The sequence below is a fragment of the Phaseolus vulgaris genome, chromosome 5, assembly GCF_051622355.1.
Source record: "Phaseolus vulgaris cultivar YP4 chromosome 5, ASM5162235v1, whole genome shotgun sequence".
NCBI classification, from domain to species: domain Eukaryota; kingdom Viridiplantae; phylum Streptophyta; class Magnoliopsida; order Fabales; family Fabaceae; genus Phaseolus; species Phaseolus vulgaris.
The window spans coordinates 32,019,377-32,041,620 of NC_143502.1; the positions used below are offsets into that span (position 1 = coordinate 32,019,377).

At 40.2% G+C, this 22,244-nt stretch overlaps 2 protein-coding genes across 2 annotated transcripts; one reads left to right on the forward strand and one right to left on the reverse strand.

Annotated features, from left to right (window-relative positions):
- Positions 1–7,996: 7,996 nt before the first annotated feature.
- LOC150027566 (uncharacterized) lies at positions 7,997–10,126 on the reverse strand. Its single transcript, XM_090302923.1, has 3 exons — positions 8,840–10,126; positions 8,306–8,359; positions 7,997–8,083 (listed from the first exon to the last, which is right to left on the reverse strand). The coding sequence occupies exons 1-3, from the start codon at positions 10,109–10,111 to the stop codon at positions 7,997–7,999; spliced, it is 1,413 nt and encodes a 470-aa protein (XP_090159049.1). The 5' UTR covers positions 10,112–10,126.
- An 8,981-nt stretch (positions 10,127–19,107) lies between these two features.
- LOC150027567 (uncharacterized) lies at positions 19,108–19,542 on the forward strand. The gene has a single exon (XM_090302924.1). The coding sequence runs from the start codon at positions 19,108–19,110 to the stop codon at positions 19,540–19,542; it is 435 nt and encodes a 144-aa protein (XP_090159050.1).
- Positions 19,543–22,244: the final 2,702 nt, after the last annotated feature.

Below are 22,244 nucleotides of genomic sequence, written 5' to 3' on the forward strand. Positions count from 1 at the left end.
TGTTTTTCTTTACCCTGCAAAATAATGTATTTATCAATTACATAACATCCAAAAATTAAAGGATTCAATTTTAATAAATAATAAATTATTATCTATTTATATATTTATTCAAAATGACAATTTATTAGTTAAAGAAGTAAAAACATTGTCATCATAAATTATAATTAAAGATGACAATTGAAATTTTTACCTTCTCAGGAGCCTTTGACCTCTATACAGCCTTGAAATTGGAAATGAAACTATTTTACGATACTTGGGCTTGAGGCCCGTTATGGGTTTGTTTTTATGTTTATAGGGACATTGCATTTTGCACCCTGATGTTTCTAAACTTGCACTACCATGAGAGGTTGAAATGATAAATTTATTTTTATAAAATACATTTTAAATTATATATTTTGGAAATATAATTTTGAATTAAAAAATTCAATAATAGATTTTTAATGATTTCAAATATAATCTGTAATGTATTAATCAAACTCAGAAATTCTGAAAACACATCCCATAATTTTGAATCTAAAATTTATTAATACATTTTATAACATATTTTATATTTCAGATGTACATTCTGAAACGTATTCTAGAACGTATTAATATATTTTAGATTGTATATTTCAAAAAATTATCTCTGGATTCATAAATACATTTTGAAATATATAATTCAAAATATATATTTTTGAAAAATAAAATAAAAATTTTAATTTTCATAGGTGTCATCAATATATGCGGGTGCAGTTTTCTTTTATAGGGTGGTCTATACTGCTTTTGGATTTTATGTTTAGTAATCAATAAACTGAAAAATATATTACAAGCATACAAGAGGGTTCAAAATTTATTAAAAAGAAGTATATATAAACTTTGGTACTTTCAATTTCATCCAACACTTCCTTCCATACAAAATAAAGTAATAGTAATGACAACATAATATTCTCAATTCTCTCCCTTGTTCATTAGTTAAGTAAAAGTAATGAGATCTGAACATACATTTTAGATTTTTTTTTTAACTTTTGTACAATATTAAATTAAAAATGAACTAATAATGTTAATGAGTAGAAATATTACAATTTTTATATCAAATATTTAGATTTAAATTAATAAATTAAATAATGTTAATTTTTTTTAAAACATTAAATTGTGTTTGATCAATTTGTTATAATTCATATTAACAGTTATCTAAACAACGACATTCTATTATCAGAGTTTTTTTTTTTTTTTATCTTTAGTACACATTAATCATACTTAAAAATAATATTTAATATTACTGTGAACTTAAATTACAGAAAGTAGACCATTTTTAAACATAATTTACTTCATAAAAAATAGAATTCTAGTTTATAACATACATTTTGTATCTAAACAGTCAATTAATATTCCATATACAAATTCTTGAAGGGTTCTTGCACATACAAAAGAAAAAAAATATATTAATATTTTCACTTCTCTAAATAACATTCATCCCAACAACAAAAATATACTTAGGTTATAAACCGGTATTGTTGTAGAACAATCGACATCATAACTTTAACAATTAAAAATTATATAATTATATATTTTATTATTTATTTAACAACTATTTATGAAAAAAACTAACTAATATTTTAAATAATTAAAATTTAAATTATTAAATACTAATTGAAATATAAATAAATGTTATAGACACTAATAATTTGATAAAAACTCCTAAGATTATATAAAATTTCATATTTTAATCATCATAACTAATATCAATTATATGTTAATGCTAAAAATAATAAATTAAATTTTGAAATAATTATGATGACTAATATAATCGAAATGTGTAATTTTAAAATAAAGTAAGATTTTTCCAAAAAAGGAATTTTTGTGAAGTGTAGATCTCTCAATGAGAAAGATACCCTTATTGATGTATTTATCACCTTATTAATGAAAACTATTAATATAAAATAAAATAAAAAGTTGAAATTATATGTAAGTCATTCTATTTATTCTTAAGAAAATGGATCTCATTCTATTAATTACATTAACTAAGAAAGTAATTAAAACTCCTTTTTTAAATTTTTTTTTAAGATATTTGTTTATACTGTCAAAATTTAAAGCAATATGTTTAAAAAAAGTTATTATTCTCACTAATGGAAAAAATATTTTTATAACGATGAAAATAGATTTTTTTTATGTCAGATCTCTCATAGATATACATTTTTGTATTTTTATTACGTTGCATACGTCATAAAATTTTTTTTATGTCAAATACAAAAGAACTGTTATAAAAAATAAATTAAAATATTATTTTTTATGATAGATAATATTTTAACCGTTGTAAAATATATTATTTTCTATAGCAGCTATGTTTTAGCCGTCATAGAATCTATTACTTTTTATAATAATTAAAGATAATATTTTTTGACAATTTTAGTAATAATCGTCATAAAAAGTGTATTTTTAAAAAAAACTTGATACATTTATTTATTATAATATTTGTTGCAATAAAATAATTTTTTATTACGGATAAAAGTTAATTAAGAAGAGAGTAAATAATATTAAAAATTATACATATTAAATAGTTGTTTGAAGACCAAGTTAGGTAGGTCAAAAAAGATAATAAACAAATCACTTAGCACATTCATTATTGATTCATTCACACTAAAATTAATTAAAAGTCTTTGAATTCATATAACAATGTCATAAACTTTAAATTTTGTCTTATAAATATAAACATAAAGTCACAAATTCTTCTAAAAAAAGTCAAAGTTTATGCTTCTAGTCTAGCCATTACATTTCTGCTAAAGAAAACATGAGTCAAACATCTAATGGATGTTAACAAGTAAGAAAGAAAAAGGCGAAGGAAAAGAATGATTAAAATATATTTTTATAGTGTGTGTGATTATAAAAATGCACAACCATACCCTATACCCTATTTAGTCTTTTGCGACATCTTTTAAATTATCAAAGTACCATTATTATCAGTTTCCTTGAACCCCCTTCTCCGTACAAATCATTCCACTGTTTCAGCTCACTCATTCCAGCCCCTTCAACTGCAAAGCTTGCAGCAACCTGTGGTTCAAGAAGATATAGATCAGATTAAACAATATATATTGAAATCACAAGAAGAATAAACATTCTAATGCAATAAAAAATCGATCTTATCATATATATTTTCCCTGTTTTCCACAAAGGATAGTGCTACTATAATTCTGCATTAAATAGATTCAAATGATAGAAAATATTGTTGAGCTTCATGGTCTCGGGTTGTCATACACCGGAACCAGTTACATTGTTTGATTTAATGCGTTCGGCTGAGACATCCCCTAAATAAGCATTAATACCTGTCAATGCAGAATCACAAAGTTATGCAACTAATTTCAGATGCACCAACCTCGATTGTTGTCCACATCCATTGGCATTGCAGGACTGATGCTTGCTCCACGGACCATCTGAAATATGACAAAAAATAGTATTATAAGCATGGGAACATTCAAACATTTATACACGTAAAAAAACAAATATACTTACAGACATGCGAGGCTGGACTATATTCTTTTGTGCCTGCTGGTACATTAAAACAGTCCAATCAAATGAATCAAGCTTCTCATTCACCTCTTCATAGTCATTACCACAATCTATTACACGTGAACCAAGAATCAAAATGGGTCCAGATAGTTTCTTCAACATTTTCTGGAACAAGTAATATATCCTTTGCCATTTGTATTATCAACATCCCGCAAATATAGCACAATGGGATATATTTTTTACACGAAAACCAGAACCTCCAAGTTAATTTCCACTTTTGGAGGAATATGATCTAAAGGCATGTTCAATTTTGATAATGCTCTTTGGGTGAAATATCCATAAAATTGAAAGTAATATTACCTTGTAAAGAGACTGTATAAAAGTGGCTCACTCAAAGGGGATCCATGCTGGTTTATCTTTATATGTACATGTTATGCAGCAAAACTAGATATACTTGTACCGCCCTGGTGGTCGGGTGTGATGACGTGGCGTCCTGCTACAGTGTAGGCGTGTTGACAAGGCGCCAGGTTGGCAGAAAGGAAGGAAGTCGGGGGGCACGTGTAGTCGCCAGTTGTTAAGCTGGCGTGTTCCGACTTCCAGCTTACCAGAATCGGCGATCGCCAGGTTAAAGATCAAGTCACCAAATGTAGATTCAGGCGACCTAGTCATTGGAGATCGCCAGAGAAAGCACATCGCCGAAGATGAAGGAGAAGCAGATTATGAAGGCGGCCGGCGAGACCACAGGGAAGGTGTATGAAGGCCCCTAACTCGCCAGTTCCAGTAGAGATCGCACTCCTAAGTTAGCTATGCACTGGGCAGTACCATGCATAAGTAACTTAGCCAAAATGAGAGTAGAAGCAGCGCCAAGTCAGGGAGCCTCCAGATGATGGCACGTGTACGGTTGGATGCGAGCCACGTGTTCGAGTCTGTAACTGCCAGGAGAGAGAAAGCCACCAGGTATATAAGAGTTCTTAACAAACTTTCTGAGGTACGCACGTTCAGTTCATACACTTTACGCTTGCGAGTGATAGAGCTGACTGTGAGAGAGGATTTGTACGGTTCCAGTTCTCTTAGTTTTTGGTGATACCGTCACTGACTTGAGCGTTGGAGTGCGATCGGCCGCAGCGGCGCCGTGCTGTTTCTTTGCAGGACCTTGAGATAGATCCCGAAGAGGAACGGAGGTGAGAAGCGGTGCGCACGTCGATCCTTTGACGAGGCAGTTTCCAGCGTTCCGGTCAACAGGCAGGATCAATACTAAAGAAAGTTAAGGTCGCGATACGCACAGTTACCTCATGGGTGTGAGCATACTTGCAAAACGCAGGGGCACGTGTTCCTTGGTATATGTCCTTGCTCAGTATATTTCTATATAAATTAAAGATCAAATATAAGTCCAACGATAGCATACAAGCAGGAAAACTATCATATGATGAACAATATAAAATCTGCCAGCTTAAAATGGAAAGGGAAACCAAATCCATAATTGGTTAATGGGCAAAGGTATATATTACTTACAATTTTTTCTATCATTCCAACCTGATGTATGGTACTGAGAAGGTTCCCATTTTCAAATGGGACTAAAGCTTCTACCCAAACCATGGAGTCCTGTCAATGAATAGATTTTTTATTAGCAAATGTAAATAGTTCAAAGTTACATGGTATGAAATACAAAAATGCTATGTCTTGAGTTATATTCAGATTGTTTTCAAGTTTGTACCTTTAGCCTGTCTTGAACTGCATTACAAAATTCTTGTAAACCATTACCACTTATATAGCATATATGCATACAACATCATCTCTTTTTTCAGCTTCTAGCCTGAGTTTATGGGGGATCACTAACTTTATCAACCTATAATAAGAAGTTAGATACACCAGTACATAAAGGTAGATTAACGACGGTTAAAATCAACATTTAAAGACGGTTCTGGAACCGTCGTTATTACAGGAGTCGTTAAAAGGTATGGTTTTTTCACAACGGTTCTCAGAACCTTCGTTAAAGGTGGTTTGTGATTTTTTTTATTAAAAACTTTAAGGCACTTTTGAAGACGGTTCCCAGAGGAACCGTCGTTGTAAATATGACTTTTAAAGACGGTTCCAAGTGGAACCGTCGTTATATGTATTGATTAAAAAAAAATTATTTATTTTTTTAAAATCTCAAATAACATGTATAAAGTTTTCAATTACAGAAAATAAAAACATTTCAAATTATAATTTAAATATAAAAATTAAATACAACAAATTATAACATTATACAAAAAAGTTTGGTAATATATGAAAAAATTTGTCATTGTAATGATTTATCTATACTAGAGTGTTATACATGGTTACAAGATACTTTGACCATGTTGTTCTCACATACTCCAATGCTTCTAAATCTAGCGGGTGTTGGTCGTTGAACAACTGTGACATTTGAAATATTTTGAATTAGTGCATGAATAATAAATCTCAAATTTTAATGTGTTTATTGTATTAAGGTATTACCTTATCCCAACCTTTCTTAATTTCAGCTTGCAAAATAGTCAACATCCACTGCATAACATAATAACCGCACTCATAATTTTCAAGTTGCCTGTTGGACTGCATGTGAAAATAAATGTATTAAATGAATGAGTGAAACACATTAAATTAAGTAAACAAATATACTTTAAATACCTTAAGGTACATCCAAGTGAGTTTTTGTGCGTTTGATGTTCTCCTCCCACACAAGATATTATATCCAGAGTAAGCACTAAAATAATAAGATTTCATGTTAGAATACATAACATTATATAATATATAAGTAATAATAAATGTTAAATGAAACTGTCGTACCTATCTATAATGTTTTTAAAATAGGCAGGAGGTTTTTTATGCAAGGAGCAAAACCATGCAGCGGTATGATCTTGAACAGATATGATCAATAGTTGCCAATGACGCCTGTATAACAAATCAGTTAATTAGTTTCTCTTATTTCAATAATTTATTAAAAATTATTTAATAAATAAGAACTTACTCATGGATGTACGGAGCAAAATAAATGTGTTTTCCACCATTCTTTAAGGCAGTGGTGATGTATGTTTGTGTTTCCGACTTCTTGTTTCCAATTGATTGAGTGATTTGAGGGTCTAAAAACCCATATATATTGTGTTTCCCCTCATCAAAGCATAATCCAGAAAGATACCTAAATTTCAATAAGTTAGTAATAATATATTTAATAAATCAAAAGTATAAAGATTTTAAAATTTGAACTTACATCATCCATAATTGCAGAACTGTTATGTTAATCTCTTGATCTCCGGATGCAAGGTCCAACAAATTAGACATGTGAACATACAACAGTAGATTACTATGCCTTCCAAAAACATTGGCATCCCATGGAACCTCTAAGACGGTTGTATCTAAAGCTGTAGCAACTTCCACCAATGCCGCCAGAGGATCATCAATGGAGACTATTTTCTTCTTTCCCAGAGGCAGATTTGTCTTAGGTTCTTGATACTCATCAAAACAAAAAAATACTTAAATTAGTTAGAATGTAATATATTTGATATATAATTCTATTAGTATTAGTGCAAATATATACCATAGAGTCTAAAGGTCTGACGAGATGTCTAGGTCAGGCAACGAAAGTATGTAATGCCTCTGCCACAATTGTCACCTCTGATGTCGGCACAGGAACTGCAAGATCACCATAAAGGACCTTCTCCACCGTGACCTTCATGAAATTAGAAGGAAGAGGCACATTGTGTAACATTGTGACCCCTTCATAACACTTACCCAAGGCAACGAATCGAGTCAAAGAATTACACTCAACATATAATTCGCATTGGCTAGTTGAGCCAAAGTCATCCCCTGATAGATCAACTGCTGAACAACTCCCTTTAGTGCTGACTTTCATAATAGGAGGCGGAGGTGGTTCATCTTCTACCATAGTAGGTGGTTGCTGTGAGTGTCCTAAACCTTCCCACCGCTTTTTGAACTCCATTTCCATTCGCGCACTAAACTCCTCCATGAAGCTTTCTTTAAGTTCTTGAGTTACCTCAGCCTTTAACTGCTCACGTAGTTGTAGTAAATACTCTTGGCTAGGTTCATTGGACAATTGTTCCTTGTTGTGTGATGGAGGTCCAAAATATGACCGAATCCCAACCCCTATCCAGTTACACGAACACGTCCAGGGTGTTCAGGTCGTCCGAGAGCAACATTAAGAATATCATTGCGACCACATGGTTTAAAAGTCCCCTGTGTTGATTGCTCATTAAGAGAATCCTAAAACAAATGAAAAGAAATTGACAAACTTCAACACATTGAATTTAAAATAACACCTAGAATTTAAAATAACACATTGAAAAGAAATTGTCAAACTTACAATGCGTTCAATTGTTTGTTCTGTAGACATAGAACTCCATGCCCCTAATGTGTTTATATGGGCACCCTTCCACATCTCATGTCAGAGTGGTGGGGATGGAGGTCTTAAAGAATCTACACTATTCATTTCCTCAATGGAAGTAGAACGTGCTTTAATCTTTTCTTCAAGCATTTTCTACTCTAGCAACTTATAACCACCATGAGACAATAAGTGTGGGGTATCATTATGTGCCTGATTGGCTTTTGCTTTGTTCCGAACCTCCTATCATAACACTCAAAATTTAGTAATACGTTAATATAAACTATATTCAAATATAAAAGTGATACTAACCTGCCATTTTTCAGTTTGTCGAATATTGACAAACTGTTGCCAAGTTTCTTCATCAATGGATGCATATTTTGCACAAGGATTTTCTTCTTTCCTTTTCCCATATATATAATCTGTTGTCAATTTTGATTTGAACTGACGAAACTTGACACCCACATCTGAAAGAACCTTCGCTTTCAAGGTTTCCACATTCGGGATGTTGTAATGCGTCTACATTGTTTGAAAGAATTAGTTCATAAACAAAAACAAAGTATAAAAGAACTTTAGATTGAGCAAAGTAAAAACAGTTACATACCAGAATATCTTGCCAAATCATGTTTTTCTCGTGGTCAGTCACGTGATCCCAGGACTGAGTTAAGATAGAGATCCTTTCACGAGATAGTACTCCGAGATAACTCCTATATTTCTTTGCATGTTGCCCAGTGGGCACACCAGTGTGGATATCAATAGACAAAGGTATTTTGTCATCTTTATTTATCTTCTTAAACATATTCTTTAATCTTGTAGGTCCTCTACCAGTTTTTGAATGGGAAACTTTATCATCTGCCATGTTCCTGTTATCAAAAAAATATGATAAGCATCAAAAATATGAAATATAATTAAAATGAAATATATTGTAAAACTAAACATGAATCACATGTACATACAAATATATATTCCTTCATCATGATCATTTCGAGTTGTATGTACAACATCAACAACATCCTCGTACTCTTTATTGATGGTCGTTCTTGTAAGTGATTCAATCTCACAAATGTCATTGTTTGTATCTTCTGGGTCATTATGTTGTTTTTTTCCATGTAGCACAACAGACCAGTGGTCAGACGTAGGATCTTGGATATAGAAAACTTGGGGAGCTTGATGTGCCATTATAAATGGTTCGTCATGATAACCTATCTTTCGAAAGTCAACCAAAGTCATTCCTGATTCATCAACTTTGACACCAGTCTTATTGTCAACCCACTTGCATTTGAAAACAGGTACAGTAAACTTGGTATAATTAACTTCCCAAATCTCTACTATGACACCATAATAGGGCATTGATCCCACAACAGGATTTTGATCCTTTGCAGTTGAAAACTGCATAGACTCTGCCTCCAAGGTGACTCCGCTATTTTGCATTGTACTCCTATCATCTCGAGACTTTGTGTAAAACAAACAACCATTTACTTCATAGCCAGAACAACATAAAACATCAAATTTGAGACCGTTTGCAAGCCATGTTAATGTTTCAGATGCTGATGGATCATTCATTATTTGTTGCTTAAACCATGACATGAAAGTTTTGTTATGCTCAATTAACACCCATTTTTCTGATTGTCTTGGATTTTTATATTTGACAATGTCTTTGTGTGTATCTAAGTATGGTAACACCTCATCAGTGTTATTCAAGATATACAAGTGTGCTTGCAGAACCTCTTCTCTAGATTTGCTTATGACATGTACACCTCTTGAAGATTTACTTATGAATCTACGAGAGTGCCAACCTTTTTCAGGAACTCCTATACATTTGGCTTTTGACATGTACTCGGAACAAAACTCAATAGATTCTTCTGAAATGTATCTTTCAATAATGGAAGCTTCTGGACGACATTGATTCTTCACATATCCCTTCAAAATCTTCATGTATCGTTCAATTGGATACATCCATCGCATATAAACTAGCCCACACAATCTGATTTCTCTTACAAGATGAACAACCAAGTGTACCATAATATCAAAAAAAGATGGAGGAAAAAACATCTCGAGTTGACACAAGATAACAATTATTTCTTCTTCAAGTTCATCCAACTTCTGAGAGTCAATCTCTTTACTACATATGGAATTGAAAAATGAACATAGTCGAGTGATTGTATGCCTAACTTTTTTGGGCAAGATTCCACGAATAGCCACCGGTAATAATTGTTGCATTAGAACGTGACAATCATGTGACTTTAAGCCAATTAGTTTCAAATCATTCATAGATACAAGACTCTTCACATTTGAAGAGTAGCCTTGTGGTACCTTAACACCTTTAAGACATTCACAAAAACTTGTTTTCTCTTTCTTTGACAAAGTGTAACACACTGTAGGCAAGTATGTACGTTTACCAACTTCTCTCGGTGCCAATTCCTCTCGTATATTCATTTCAATCAAATCCAGACGTGCATTCACACCATCCTTTGTTTTGCCTTTAATTTTCAGAAGTGTTCCTATTAGACTGTCACACACATTCTTCTCTACGTGCATTACATCTAGACAGTGTCTAACATCTAACTTACACCAATACGGAAGATAAAAAAAGATTGATCTCTTCTTCCATATTTCACTCACCGTTTGCTTCTTCTTCATTTTTCCAAAAGTCACATTAACATTTTTTATTTTTTCATAAATTTCAACACCACTTAAGGGAGTGGGACAAATGTCATGTTCTTGGTATCCGTTAAAAGCTTTTTTCAATCGACGATACCAATGATATTTCTTTAGAAATCTACGATGCCCAAGATACACGGTTTTTCTTCCATGTTTCAACTGCTCATAAGATGTCTTTTCTTGACATATTGGACATGCTCTATGGCCTTTCACACTATAACCTGACAAGTTCCCATATGCAGGGAAGTCATTGATAGTACAAAACAACATCGCATGCAATCGGAAAGATTCATTTTTAAACGCGTCAAACACATCAACCCCTTCATTCCACAATAATTTCAAATCTTCAATCAATGGATTAAGATAAACATCTATGTCATTTCCAGGTTGTTTTGGACCAGAGATCATCATAGATAACATCATGTATTTGCGTTTCATACACAACGCAGGAGGTAAGTTGTAAATCACTAACAAAACGGGCCATGAACTATGATTACTACTTAAATTTCCAAAGGGATTCATTCCATCAGTTGCCAATCCAAGTCTTAAGTTTCTTGGTTCTTTTCCAAATTCAGGAAATTCTTTATCAATATTCTTCCACTGCAAAGAATCAGCATGATGACGAAGTAATCCATCACATTTTCTATTATCTGCATGCCACCTAAGGTTTTTAGCGTCATCTGCATTTGCAAACAAACGCTTAAGCCTTGGAATTATTGGAAGATACCAAACAACCTTAGCAGGAGGACCTTCCTTTGTCAATTCATCAATTTCATCATTCTAGCCAACCTTAACCTTATAACGTGACAAACCACACCTGGGACATCTTCTTAAATCTTCATACTCATTTCTGTATAAAATACAATCGTTAGGACATGAATGTATTTTTCTATACTCCATACCCATTGGACAAAGTATTTTTTTCGCCTCATAATTTCGATTGGGCAAGGTATTTCCTTCTGGAAGCATGTTCTTAAGCAATTGAAGCAATTCGGTAAAACTTTTGTCGGTCCATCCATTCATTGCCTTCAAATTCATCAACCTTAACACTGCTGATAATCGTGTGAAGTTAGTTGAACCAGGATACAAAGGAGTCTCTGCATCATTAGACATATTTTTGAAAATTGCATTAGCAAATGATTCTGCTCCCACATCACGAATCATGTCTTCTAATCTATCATCCATTGAGAAATAAACTTCCTCCGAACCTCCGTGCACACTTGGCAAGTCTAACAATTCACCATGCCACGTCCATGTTGTATAACTTTTCAAAAATCCATCACACAAAAGATGTTCTCTAATTTCGGAAACACTCAATATCCTTCCATTTAAACAATTCACACAAGGACACCTTATCCTTACTCCATTATTACAACTAACGACATTATGTTCTGCGAACTGTATGAATTCTTCCACCCCTTTTTCGTAAGTATCACTTATTCGTGGTGTATTAATCCAACTCCGATCCATAGAACTGCTAAACTAAGAATCAGTGCGGACTCAGAACCAATGCGTTCATTATCTAATCATTAAAAAATAAATCAAAATTGCCGAAGGTCGGACACCTCCGGACTCAGTACCAATGCGTTCAATATGTCAAAACAATATATAATCATTAAAAACTAAATCAAAACTGCCAAAGGTCGGCCACCTCCGGACTCAGAATCAGTTCGTTCAATATATAAAAGCAATATCTAATCATTAAAAACTAAATTCAGATTGTCGAAGGTCGGACACCCTCGGACTCAGACTCAGTGCGTTCAATATATAAAATCAATGTCTAACTCAAAGAAAACACGTTCAAAATATAGTAAATAATAAATAAAAACGTACTAACCTCAAATGTAGAACGAAGCTGAAATGGCGAAGAAGCGAACGGGAACTTTGTTAATAAACGTAACAGCAAAGAGGAGATGCTGGCGGTGAGGAAGATGCAAGGGAAGATGTTGTCATGGGGGGTGCAGAGCAGCGGACGGCGAGGGTTTCGGAGCGGCAACGGCGAGGGTTTCGGAGGGTTTCACAGCGTCAGTTAAGGAGGGCGTGGTCGCACGAGCTGCGGCGGTGGTCTTCACGGCACGGACGGCGCGGGCTTCACATCATAGGAGGCGCGGACTTCTCGGTATAGGCGGCGGTGGTCGCGCGAGTCGCGGTGGAGGTCTTCGCGTGGCACAACGATGGTCACGGCGGTGGTCGCGTAGCACAGGCTTGGCGGTGGTCGCGATGGTCGCAGCAGGCTTGGCGGTGGTCGCAGCAGGCTTGACGGTGGTCGCTGGAGTCACGGCGGTGGTCGCGTGGCACAGGCGGCGCAAAACTCAGTGAAGGTAGAGGCAATGAGGGTTGCGGTGTGGGTGATGAGTGAAAGAGGGAAACAAAAATGAGAGTGAATGAATGAGAGGGAAAGAAAGTTGTTAAGTGCTCACTTACAAAGACGGTTATCTACAGAACCGTCTTTGTATCCTCCCACAATTAACTTATAACGACGGTTCTATACAGAACCGTCCTTGTATCCTCCAAGTTTCACATTTAACGACGGTTCCTGCCTGAACCGTCGTTAAAAATGTTAAAAAAATTCAAAAAAATTACTCATATGCCACCGCCTCGCTTATTACGATGGTTATTTTATAACCGTCTTTAAAGGGAGTCGTGAATGAAGTATTTTGTACTAGTGATGCACTAGAATGTACATACTATATTCAATTTTGGGTGCACAGTTAAGCTTGTTGATGAAGAAAGAAAATGACCTCAGTTCTCTTAAATAGCACACATTACAAGAGGAATTTCATTCATGTGAATTGAGCAAATTTTAAAGAAAGAACCAATTTTGAAATGAAAATTGTACTGTCCGGTCCTCGGGCGTTGACCAAAGTCAACATGATGGGACCCTTGGAAAGTACAGCAGGACAGGAAAGTGTCTCCTTAGGCTCACGGGTAAGGGCGACCGTGGAGGGGGCGACACAGAGGCAGGGCGTGGAGGCTTCGGGCCTCGGCACCTCAATAGTAAAGATAGACAAAGAGAGGTGGTTTTCAAGCCACACCCCAGTTACCAGTAGGGAGAGACCCAACTCACAAAGGATTTGTGCATGGGGTGTAGGGACGCGGTAATACGCACCACCCTTAAAGAGCCACGGGGACAGAGACGACCCGAGAGGGGTCACGTCCTAGAGGGTGATCTGCATGCATGGCACGTGAGTAAGGTAGGGAACTCTCAAGGCGGATGACACAGAGATTGGGTGCATGAGTTGGCATCCAAGTAGTCACCCCACGCCAGGTGCACTATGGCAGGGCAGTCTTACACACTGGATGGCCCTAAGTCTAGGTGTTAGTGTCGCTAACACGCGCCTACAAAATGTTTAAGTCACAGCTAAACAGAAGGGCAATAACACAAAAGGTATATAAGGTCGACAACAGACATAACCAAGGTACGTTTTGACATTTTCTACAAAACACTCTACGTTTTCATTAGTGCAAGTTACGCAATTTTGAGAGAGGAACAGAGTGAGAGAGACACACACAGTGATCACAGAGTTTGAGTTTGGTGTTCATTGCCCATAGACTGACTTGACCGTTGGAGAGCAAACGGCCGCGAGGGCGCCCTTTGTTTCTCTGTTTTCAGGTGATTCCATCGGAGAGAGGGATCGTGGGAGCGAAGGGTTCTTGGAAGCGAAGTCAACAGAAACGCACGAAGACGTTAGGTCAATCGGCGGGAACATTTGGCGCCCACCGTGGGGCACGATCTAAAACATTTGTCCCAACCGCAAGAAAGTTCAAGATTCATCAAGAAAGTTCAAGATTCATCAAGAAAGTTCGAAGATTCATTAAGACAGTTCAAGATTCGTCAAGAAACGTTCAAGAATGAGGAATACCAGGCAAAGCTCTACGGCGCATGTTGGAAGTGAAAGTTTTACCCTGCAGCAGGTTATGGAGATGATGAAGGGCCTCCAGGAGGCGATGGCGTCGAAGGCTGAGCAGGAGCGTATCCAGTTGGACCTGACGGCGTCGCAAGCAAGAAATGAGCAGTTACACCGCACCAATGAGGAGTTGCATCGCAGGTTGTGAAACCAGGCTGGGAATCGCAAAACAGAGGAGCAAGAATACGTTACGCCTCCCAGAGAGTTCCTCATGCCCTTCTCGCAAGCGATCATGGATGCGTTGATACCATCCACGTTCGTAGGGCCGAAAGCTACATTTACTGGTATGGAAGATCCAGAGGCACATCTTTCATACGCAGATGATACTGGTTGGCGGTTCTGACACTGTGAGGTGCAAGCTGTTCATGAGCACGTTGGTAGGGGTGGCAATGGACTAGTTCATCAGTCTCCCAGACGGCCACGTGACTTCCTTTGCACAGTTGTCGCAATTGTTCAGGGAGCAGTATATCGCGAACCGCGCTCCCTCACCCAATTCTTACGACTTCTTTGACGTAAAGCGGTATTAGGGGGAGACGTTGAAGGAGTTCGTGAATCTCTTTGGGGCGCAGGTGGTGAAGGTTGCCACCAAGGATGAAACAATGATGGTTCATGCGTTTCGGAAAGGGATTTGTCCTGGCCCTTTCAGTGAATCCCTCATCAAGAACCGCCCCAAGACCTTTGCTGAGATTAGGCGTCGTGTGGTGGCGCACATCGCAACAGAAGGTGAAGTGAATGAAAAGTGCGCGTGTGTTGTCTCCACACGCCCACGTGCACCGGCGCGTGCGCAGTCCATGAGGGTGCATGAAGCCGCAACGGGCAAGAAAAGCCAGGGGAGGAAGCAGCCCTATGAGTCTAGAAAGCCCCAGGCTAAGGGGCGTGCGATGGAGAATAAGCCTGTGAGGCATAGTTTCGTGGTGGAGTTAAAGGATCTCATAGCCGTGCCCAACATAGCAGAAAGGCTGAAGATCCCAGCAAAGACTGACAAGGTGCTGGGACCCCAGAAGGATGCATGGTGTGAGTTTCACCAGGCGTTCTGTCACTCCATATGCAGTTGTTTGGCGTTGGGGCATCAGCTGGATGAGTTGGTGAAGAGTGGGTTTCTGAATGACTATCTGGCAAAGTCGCAGGGGGCTGGGACCCCAACAACGTCAGGAGAAGATCAGGGGCATGAGATGCTTGTTCATGGGGAGATCCATACGATCTCAGGTGGATTCTCAGGAGGTGGATGTATTGCCTCTCAGCGCAAGAGGTATACACGTTCGGTAATGTCGGTAGAAGCGCAGGTGGAGGATGACGTGCTCGACGTTGACCTTGTTTTCACGAAGGCCGGCCTTCGCGATGTCATTCCACATGATAACGACCCTGTGGTAATTTCGGTGGTGACCACAAGGAGGAAGGTGCACAGGGTGTTAGTGGACCAGGGCAGTTCAACAGATGTAATGTTCTGGTCCACCTTTAACAAGTTGCAGTTGTATCCTGACCAGCTCAGACCTTACACAGGGTGTTTGTACGGGTTTGCTGGAGATCAGGTGGAAGTGCGGAGGTATTTGAAGCTGAGGACCACCTTTACAGATGGCTCCGCCTCCCGCACATAAAATATAACGTATATAATGGTTAATGCACACTCGGCTTATAATGTCTTGTTAGGAAGACCAACTCTGAACAGGTTAAGGGCAGTGGTGTCGACACGCCACATGAAGATGAAGTTGCCAGACCTGAGTGGGAAGGTGATAGTGGTCAAGTCCGACCAACAGGAGGCTGAGAGATGCTATGAGAACAGTCTCAAAGCCAAGAGGGGGGTGTTCATGGTGGTGGAGCGCCCGTCTATCAGGATGACCGCACAGGAATTGCTCGTGCGAAAAGCACTCGGGAGAGGCGACCCGAGCCAGTTGGGAACGTGGTGGAAAGGCAGATTGGTGGAAAGACATTTAAACTGGGTAAGTCATTGGACCAAGCGGAGCAAGACCAGGTGGCTGAGGTGATAGCGCGTCATCTAGACGCTTTCGCATGGTCCTCCTCGGACATGCTAGGAATAGACCCTAAGGTGAGGCCCGTTTGCCAGAGAATAAGGAAGCTCAACGAAGAGAGGCGTCTGGTCGTCCAGGAAGAGACGAAGAAGTTGTTGAACGCTGGCCACATCAGGAAAATTCAATACCCTGAGTGGTTGGCGAACGTGGTCTTAGTGAAGAAGGCCAATGGGAAGTGGAGGATGTGCGTAGACTTCACTAACCTCAACAAGGTGTGCCCTAAGGACTCATACCCCCTACCAGTATTGACGCCTTGGTGGACAGCGCCTCGGGTTGTAGGATGCTCAGTTTCCTAGACGCATTCTCAGGGTATAATCAGATCAAGATGCACCCTGGAGACGAGTGTAAAACAACGTTTATGACCGAGACATCCTGTTATTGTTATACAGTGATGACGTTCAGTCTAAATAATGCAGGAGCCACCTACCAGAGGTTGATGGACAGGGTCTTTGAACCCATGTTAGGGAGAAACGTTCACGCCTACGTAGATGATATGGTGGTGACCTCGCAGGAGAGGGGCCAACACGTAGCTGATCTAGAAGAGCTATTTGCTACAATAACAAAGTATCGCTTGAAGCTAAACCCCGAAAAGTGTGTGTTCGGGGTCGAGGCGGGAAAGTTTTTGGGTTTTCTACTCACCGAGCGTGGGATAGAGGCAAACCTAGAAAAGTGTGCGGCGATTCTTGCCATGAGGAGCCCTGCCTCGGTAAAGGAGGTGTAGCAGTTGACGGGGCGGATGGCTGCCCTATCCAGATTTGTATCCGCTGGAGGAGACAAGGGCCACCCTTATTTCCTGTGTTTGAGGAGAAGCAGCCGGTTCATGTGGACCGCAGAGTGTGAGTAGGCATTCCTCAAGTTAAAGGAGTATCTGGCCACTCTTCCTGTGCTGTGCAAGCCACAGTTGGGCGTGCCGCTCCGGTTGTATTTTGTCGTAATGGAGCGGGCGATCAGCTCAGTCCTCGTTCAGGAGCAGGACCAGACGCAAAGGCCAATATACTTTGTAAGCAAAGTACTGCAAGGGCCAAAGGTGAGGTATCCGACCCTGAAGAAGGCGGCCCTGGCCGTGGTGTTCTCGGCCAGGAGGCTTCGTCATTACTTTCAAAGCTTTACGGTGGTGGTAATGACGGACTTACCTATCTAGAAAGTGCTGCAGAAGCCAGACGTAGCAGGAAGAATGGTGTGCTGGGCGGTGGAGCTCTCGGAGTTCGTAGATTTTGTAGTAGAACTCTCCCCATGAGGTGCGCAGCCAGAAGAGGAGGTCAGTTTTAGATGGGTGCTCTCAGTGGATGGGTCCTCCAATCAGCATGGGAGTAGAGCGGGTGTAATCTTGGAAGGGCAGAACGGGTTGCTGATCGAGCAGGTTCTGAGGTTTGCTTTCAAGGCAAGCAACAACCAGGCGGAGTATGAAGCCCTCATAGCTGGGATGCTCCTAGCCAAGGAGATGGAGGCACGTAGTCTACTGGTAAAGAGTGATTCCCAACTAGTTACGGGTCAAGTCACTGGGGAGTACCAAGCCAAGGACCCACAGATGGCCGCGTACCTGAGGTACGTCCAAGTCTTGAGGAAGGCGTTCGCGGTGTTTGAGCTGGTGCACGTCCCAAGGGAGCAGAATGCCCGTGCTGACCTACTCGCCAAGTTGGCCAGTTCGTGCAAGGGGGGAAGGTAGAGGACGATGATACAGGAGACCCTCAAAACACCACGGACATTTGTCACTGATAATATGGTGGGCGTCCACCAGATTAGTACGGATAGGGAAAAGGTGAGGAGTCACCGGTCGTTGACTCAGGAAACGCTGAGGACACCCAGTGTAAGTGCTTATCCGGTCTCGGTGGGAGAAGGGGATCCTATACAAGTATATGTGGTTGAAGAAGGGGACACATGGATGACGCCCTACAAACGCTACCTGGCTGATGGGATACTCTCATTAGATCCCGAGGAGGGCAAGAAGATAAAAATAAATTCTGCCAAGGACACCCTTCTGGATGGGGAGCTGTTCAGGCACGGTTTCACTCACCTGATCCTGGTGTGTGTGAGTGGAGAGCAATGTACACGTATAATGGCAGAGCTCCATGAGGGGATTTGTTGTAGCCATGTGGGAGGACGCTCTTTGGCGTCGAAGGTAGTCTGTGCGGGTTATTATTGGCCCACGATGAGATAAGATTGCATAAGGTACGCCCAGCAGTGTATGCAGTGTCAACAGCACGCTGATTGGCATAAGGCGCCTCCAGAAGAGCTGAGGTCGATTTATAACCCGTGGCCTTTTCACACGTGGAGAATCGACATTCTGGGGCCCTTCCCTTTAGCGATAAGGCAGATGAAGTATCTAGTAGTGGCCATCGAATACTTCATGAAGTGGATCGAGGCTGAGCCGGTAGCGCAGATTACAGCCCACAAGGTGCAACACTTCGTGTGGAGGAATATATTATGTTGCTTTAGCGTGCCAAGGCGCCTTGTCTCTGACAACGGTACACAGTTCGCAAGCCAGCATATGGGCAAGCTTTGTACATAGGTCAAGATAAAGCAAGTGTTCGCATCGGTCGAGCACCCTGAGACAAATGAGCAGGTAGAGTCCGCCAACAGAGTCCTGCTCAGGGGTTTGAAGAGAAGGCTCGAGAAAGCTAAAGGGACCTGGGCGGAAGAGGTTCCTAGAATAGTGTGGGCTTACCACACCATGCCTCAGTCCACCACTGGAGAGACATCATTCAGCTTGGTGTACGGGTCGGACGCGATGATCGCAGTAGAGATTCAAGAGAGCTCGCCACACTTTCAGAGCTTCGTGGCTGAAGAGTCTAATGAAGAAAGAAGGGTGAACTTGGACCTGGTGGACGAAGTAAGAGAAGAGGCAAGGATCAAAGCTGAGGCAGTAAAGAGAAGGGTGGAGCATAAGCATAGTTCCAAGTTAAAGCATCGACAGTTCCAAGTCGCTGACCTGGTAATGCGGAAGGCTCGCCCATACCAGTTGGAGAACAAGTTGTCCCTTAAGTGGACTGGCCCCTTTAGGGTGACGGAAGTCCTAGGAAACGGGGCATACATGCTTGAGACCTTGGAATGCAACCAACCTCAAGTTTTATTTCAGCTAAAAACTCTTGCATTGTATACAGTTTAAGGGGACACTTTTTTCCCTTACAAGGGCTTTTTAATGAGGTCACCCAATAAAAATTACATTTTCAAGTATTCCTGAGTTTTCTGTACAATGTAGGGGAGAACGTCGTCGCTCTGGTGTTTAGACACCTCGAGAGGGAGTGGCAGCCTCCTTCGGGGCGCCTCCTCCTCGAGCGTGGGCGCCAAGCACGAACAGCATGGTTCAGTAAGAAACGAACCCGTTGCCTTGATGTTTAGACACCTCGCGGAAGAATGGCAGTGCCTTATGGTACGCCTTTCCTCGAGTGTGGGCATCAAGCGTGACTAGCAAAATTCGACTGGTGATGAACTGGTCGCCTTGGTGTTTAGACACCTGGAGAGGGAGTGGCGGTATCCTTCGGGACACCTCCTCCTCGAGCGTGGGCACCAAGTGCACCTGTCGTCTTGGTGTTTAGACACCTCCAGGAGGGTGGCAGCTCCCTTTGGGACGCCTCCTCCTCGAGCGTGGGCACCAAGCACGAAAAGTAGGCTTCGGCCAGTTAAGTCCTCCTTCACCTCTGAGCGAAGATGAGGCTAGAGACACGCCTTGAGGGTAGACACCTCAAGATCGCAAAGTGCAAGGAAGTGTCAAGCAAAGAAGTTCCTTGTCCAAAGCAAGAGGTGAGAACAAGGGCGTTCGAAGGTTCACGCATGCTCGCTGCCTTCACAAGTAGTTAAGCAAGTTAAAGGAAGAGGGTGAGAAGGCGTGCTACCTAAAGTTCAAAGTTTTAGAGAATCTTAAGAACATCGTATGAAGTTAGCATCAGAGCGTTGTTAGTAAAATAGGCAAGTAAAGGCACAAGCAGAGATGAGTAAAGCATCTAAATTAGGGTGCAAGTTACATTCAAGACCATAAATGTTATTAAGAGTACAATTGTGAAGCCTAAGGTCTAAGCAATGTCCTTCTGAGGACGCCTTGGCACAATTTTTCCATCGACGATGTGGTTCGCCGTTGTGAAAGGCGAAGTGTCCATCTCAAGATGTTTGCAAACAACCTGAGCCAGGGCATCTTCAAACCCGGCGGCGTAGGCATCAACAGCATCACCGAGGAGTTCTTCCTTGGCCTTCTCGAAGTCCCCACCTTGAGCAGTCACCTCCTCCTTGGCTTTCACAAGGGCCTCAGTCTTCTCTGTAAGTTCCCCCTTGGTCTTCTCAAGGGTTTCAGCTTGCTCAATAAGTTCCCCCTTGATTTTCTCAAGGGCTTCAGTTTTCTCAGTAAGCTCAGCTTCAACCTTACCCAGATGCACCTCCTGAGTAATAGAGTGCTCCTCGAAGCTGGCCATTTTAGCTTTGTTGGTCGTAGCTTCTTCTTTGAGTCCCACCACCTCAGCGCGTAGTGGCAACACTTTGTTGAGTAAGGTGGTGTACTTCTGGCCTTTGTCGTGAAGCCTCTTATTGGCCTTCAGCTCATCCTTTCGAAGAACGCCCAGCTCCTGGGTTAGTGCGATTTCCCGAACGAAGATGCGTTGAGCTTGGTTGGCCAGTTGCTCTTTTACTTGCGCCAGTTCATCTGTCAAGGCCTGTTGCTCCTTGGTCTTCAACTCATCCTCGTGGGAAGAAGAGTTGGCACGAGCAAGGAATTCCCCGAGGCTGAGGGCCATGCTCTCTTGCAGTGCCTCGTCAGTAGAGCTCCCCATGGCCCTTTTTTGGTAACCTCTCAGAATTTGTTGGAGGACCAAGGGAAGCTTAGGGGCAGGAACTGGCTCAAGAACACTCTCGGCCCCATCCTCGAGTGCAAGGAGGTTTGAAGGTGAGGAGGCGCTAGGAGGGTTGTCCCTGAGTTAGGCTGGGCACTTGGCAGAAGAGGTGATATGATTCCAATAACATGATATAGTTATAATATGAACATGTTATAGATTCAACCAGAGTTGGAATATGATTAGGCACTTTTTAAGAATTGGATCAATGTTCTTAACATTCAAGAACTCACCAAAACACAAGAAACCAAGCCAAACTCATATAGAAACTCATATTATGACATATGAACCGATTAAAACAAGAAAGAACACAAATGAACCGATTAAAACACAAGGAAACACAACTAAAATCACAAGAACAACAAACTAAAAGAAACTACCGAATAAAAACACAAAACAAACAAGTTCTACCGATTGAAAAGACAAGAAACATCAAAGACATGTTTTAAAGTTTGTTTTGGAATGGTAATGGATGAAGAAGATGAAAAGAACTAGGAAACTTATGTGGTTGGAGCTCTTGGAGATGTGCTCACCACTTAAAGGATGAATGACTTCAAGATGAGTGTAGTTGCCGCCACTTGAGAGTCCAAGAATGCACTCAAGATAAGACTAGAAGAGAAGAAGACACAAGTCTCTCTCAATTTCACTCACCAATTTGGGAGAGGTTCTTTACTCACAAAATCAATTCTATTATTTCAAAGACCCAAGCCTTCCTTTTATAGGGAGGAAGACCGATCATCTATTACAAAAGAAGCTTACAAGAGAAGCTTTACAAGGTAGCCTTCTAACTCTTCCAATTCTAGCACCTAAATGGAGAGTGAAGAGACACTTTCTAGACTTTTCCTAAAACTAACGCCTATAGATGCTATACAAAAGAGGTGTCTTAGGTTTCCCTCTTTAGCACCTTCCTAAACACTACTCTATGTATTTTAAATTTTATACAAAAGAAACTACAAAAAGAGAAAACATTTGAAGCCTACTTCCTAACTTT